This window comes from Nannobrachium achirus (assembly GCF_963921795.1).
Source record: "Nannobrachium achirus genome assembly, chromosome: 10".
NCBI lineage: Eukaryota > Metazoa > Chordata > Actinopteri > Myctophiformes > Myctophidae > Nannobrachium > Nannobrachium achirus.
In genome coordinates, this window is record NC_137819.1 from 5,298,008 (window position 1) to 5,302,372 (window position 4,365).

A 4,365-nucleotide genomic window follows, 5' to 3' on the forward strand; every position below is an offset into this window, starting at 1 on the left:
GTGCTTGCATAACGTCTTCAGACTAGGATTTGAGTCTAGGATGTACAGGGTATGCTACACACACACGTTTTGCTATGGCAAAACGCTGAGGCAAACGGCTACAGACACACAACACATGACATCACTAGACAAACATGATGCTACGTACACACATTTTACTATGGCAAAACGCTGAGGAAAAAGGCTACAGACACACGCACAGCCACTCTTAGGAGCGGTTTAACACCGCTCAAAAAGTTAGTAACTCTCTGAAGATTGAATTAAGACTTGTTGTCATTGGGAGGGGCTGGCTGTCTGGCCATGTGATCGCCTTCACTCCTCCTCCTTATTGACCCATGACCCAGTCTCCTTATATTATGGTGTATTAGTATTTTATGCCACGACAAGTTTCTGAATGCTGCTGACGGAGGGGGAGCACCACTGTGTCAAGCGTTCTTATTGAGATCTCCCCCTTCGTCAGGCTACAACCCAGACGGGACAGTGGCGCTGAGATGGCGCAGCAGGGAGCTCAACTGGACGAGGAGCAGCTGTGTTGTTCTGTGTGTCTGGACGTCCTGAAGGAGCCGGTGACCGTTCCCTGTGGACACAGCTACTGCAGGAGGTGCATCGAGGGATACTGGGACCAGGACGACCAGAGGGGGCGCTACAGCTGTCCACAGTGCAGACACGTCTTCGTCCCCAGGCCCGTTCTGAAGAAAAACACCATGCTGGCCGAGGTGGTGGAGTGCATGAAGAAGACAGGTGAGATCTGCGGCTCACCGTCTGTTTTAATTGATTGATTAAACATTTAATTTGACAGAAATGCAAACGGCATAAGTAAAGTCATATGCATCTAAAATGTCTAAAAAGGATACTACCAACAAAGGTCCTATATATTCATCATCACGACTAGCTATTACACGACTTGTTTGAATGCTTGATTCTGATTGGTCAATCGCTGAATCCTGGTTAATGAGCACTGTGCTCAATAACAGACCACTGTGTCAAATCAAAAGCCCAGAGTGAGCACCTTCTGTGCTGCTTGAATGTTATGCTGTGTCCAACTACAGCCATGTAAACATACACAAAATGTATCGAGGTATCTTAATTGACTGCTTGAGGACATCTCAGATGATAAGCTTGAAGAATACAGGAAAGGTCAACCTAAAACAAACTCGACCCAAACTCGTTTCCCAACAAGTCTGTGGCCTTAAGCTAGATGCAGAATAGATCGAAATCTAATCTTTGCTTCTGGGGGTCCCTGGAACAAAATATTTTGAGATAGGGGTCCATCCGTGGAACAAAATATTTTGAGATGGGGGTTCGCGGCCAAAACACATTTTGGGAATCCTTAACCACTGATAGGCACATTCTACAAATGTCTTCTAAATCCTAACAGTTTTCTGGAAAAATAAATAAAAAATAAATAAAAAAAACGTATGTTGCTATCATTGTTTCTCAAACAGAATGTATTTGGCCACGGACCCCCAGAAGCAAAGATTTTATTTTGGTCTATTCTGCATCTAGCTTAAGGCCACAGACCCGTTGGGAAACGCGCGGTCGAGCGAATGAGGTCGACTTTGTTTTAGGTCGACCTTTCCTGCTACCAGCTTGAAAACAGGTTTAAAGTAATTTTGTATCGTGTTTGCATAGCTGCAAGACCGATTTAGTAAACTTCTTGAGGCTTGCATTCTCTCCTCAACCTGAAACTCTTTCTGTTCCATTGTGTTCGAAATGGCCCCTGTAGTTTCAGGTAGTTTATAGTAGTGACAGTCTGTTTATTGTAGGCATGTGGTTGGCCAGGAGGTGACAATTGGCTTTGTTGTCAGTGCTGGCCAGAAGAACAAAAGATTTGTGTGTCATGCGATTCAGCTTGGCCTGCAACTAAAACTGTCTTTAAAATATCCAATCTTACACTCAAAGTAAGCACACTGAAATAAATAACAGTTTGGCCAAAACTTCTTACCTTCTATAATGTAAGCAGCAGGTCTCAGTTCTGTGAGAATAATCATTCATCCTTTTTAAGGTCCTTAATTCCATTAAAGTTATTGTACTGTCATGTTTACCATACACATGTATGCTTGCATTATGTTCATGGCTCTTAGGCAACCAGAGTCGTTGCGACCTCACTTTCGCACAATATTCAGAACAAACACTGTGGCAGTCTGTTAGACACACAGTCTGACACAGATCCGAAGTAAGGCAGATAAGACGGTAATAAAAACAATAGCAATCGGTCATCAGCGACCTGCTGGCTCCTATAGGTTATGAGGGTACAGACATCAGATTTGATAAACGCATATGCTTGATTAATCTATCAACAGGACTCCAAGCCGCTCCTCCTGATCACTGCTACGCTGGACGTAGAGACGTGGCCTGTGACGTCTGCACTGGGAGGAGACTGAAGGCTGTGAAGACTTGTCTTCAGTGTCTGGTCTCTTACTGTGACGCTCACCTCCAGCCTCACCATCAGTCCCCTGCCTTCAAGAAACACAAGCTGGTCAAAGCCTCTAAGAGACAGAAACAGCTCGATACGATTCAGAAGAACATCCAGCAGAGAATCCAGGGGAGAGAGATAGACCTGAAGGTGCTTCTCCAGGAGTTGGAGTCCGTCAACCTCTGTGCTGACAAAACAGTGAAGGACATTGACGGCATCTTTACTGAGCTCATCTTTTCCATGGAGAGAAGATGGTCTGAGGAGAGAGAGAAGATCAGAGACCGGCAGGAACGTCAAGTTAGTTGTCTTGAAGAACCAAAGAGCCGTGTGGAGCAGGAGGTCACCGAACTGAGGAGGAGACATGCTGAACTGGAGCAGCTCTCACAAACAGAGGATCACATCCATTTTCTACAGCTTTTCAACTCCTCCATCTCAATGATCAGTGAATCTTTACACCCAGTCAGCAGCGATGCCAGTGACTCGAGGAGATACTTTGAAGATGCGACTGTGGCCGTGTCCAAGATGAGAGACAAACTAGAGGGCATTCTTACAGAGGAAGGGACAGCCGTCTTAGAGACGGTGAACAGAGTGGGGGAATCTAAAAGGGAGAAGAGAAAAAACATTAAGGCCCAGGCCCAGGCATTACTGTCAACATCACTAGCCGTGTCCAAGATGAGAGACAAAGTAGAGGGCATTCTTACAGAGGAAGGGACAGCTGTCTTAGAGACGGTGAACAGAGTGGTGGAATCTAGAAGGGCCTGGAAGAAGAGAAAAAACATTAACAAGGCCCAGGCATTACTGTCAACATCACCAGCCGTGTCCAAGATGAGAGACAAAGTAGAGGGCATTCTTACAGAGGAAGGGACAGCCGTCTTAGAGACGGTGAACAGAGTGAGGAAAGTTCATAGGGGGAAGAGGCCGAAGGGCAAAGGAGTTAACAAGGCCCAGGCATTACTGTCAACACTACCAGAACCCAACATCAGAGCTGAGTTCTTGGAATATTCACGTCCAATCACACTGGATCCAAACACAGCTCATCAACGCCTGTCTCTCTCTGACGGGAACAGAAAGGCAACACTGATGGATGAAGATCAATCATATCCTTATCACGCAGAGAGATTCACTTGGGGTCCTCAGGTTCTCAGTAGAGAGGGTATGTCTGGACGCTGTTACTGGGAGGTAGAGTGGTCTGGACGCATTGCTATTATAGGAGTGTCATATAAAGATATTAGCAGAACAGGGTTTGAGGTTGAATGTTCAACCTCAAACCCTAAAACATGGGCTTTATATTGTACCACGCAAGGTTATTGGTTCACGTCGGTGCAGTGTGGCCGCGTGTCCTCCAGGGTAGGGGTGTACCTGGACCACAGTGCAGGTATTCTGTCCTTCTACAGTGTGGCTGCAGACACCATGACCCTCCTCCACACAGTACACACCACCTTCACACACAACCTCCATGCTGGATTTCATCTAGGATCTGAAGGAAGTGGAACCACTGTTGAGTTGTGTGAGCATAGACGTGGAAAGGTAGATGCCTCCATCGGCTCTGGGGCATGTGCGTCGCAGAGCTGATGGAATCTGCATCGCTTCCGCGTGCGTCAACACATCCCAGGAAAAGTCGCACTGTGACTGGCCAGGCAGCGATGCGACCACAGTTTTCCAGGTGAACCTGAGCGTAACGGTGGGGGCGCGGGAGTGTGGGGAACACACACCACTCACTATTGCCGATGATGAAGAGGTTAGGCCTATGTATTGAGAGGCACTCTTGCCGATTTCGGAAGAGACTCATCGCCAATTGCAAGATATGTAAAAGTTATTTGGGGCCATGATGATAACCTCTTCTTCCCAGTTCCCACTACTAGACTTATATTGTCGGTTATTGTTTACAACCACAATTATTCACGTGTGGCAAGATCGCGGTTCCACTAGTTTTACTTGTAGGCTAGTGT

The 4,365-nt window shown here is 46.5% G+C and overlaps 1 protein-coding gene across 1 annotated transcript; it reads left to right on the forward strand.

Annotated features, from left to right (window-relative positions):
- Positions 1-491: 491 nt before the first annotated feature.
- On the forward strand, positions 492-3,988 carry LOC308292368 (E3 ubiquitin/ISG15 ligase TRIM25-like; the record flags this gene model as incomplete). Its single annotated transcript, XM_080734681.1, has 2 exons — positions 492-741; positions 2,304-3,988. 2 exons carry the CDS (start codon positions 492-494, stop codon positions 3,986-3,988), a joined length of 1,935 nt encoding a protein of 644 aa, XP_080590807.1.
- Positions 3,989-4,365: the final 377 nt, after the last annotated feature.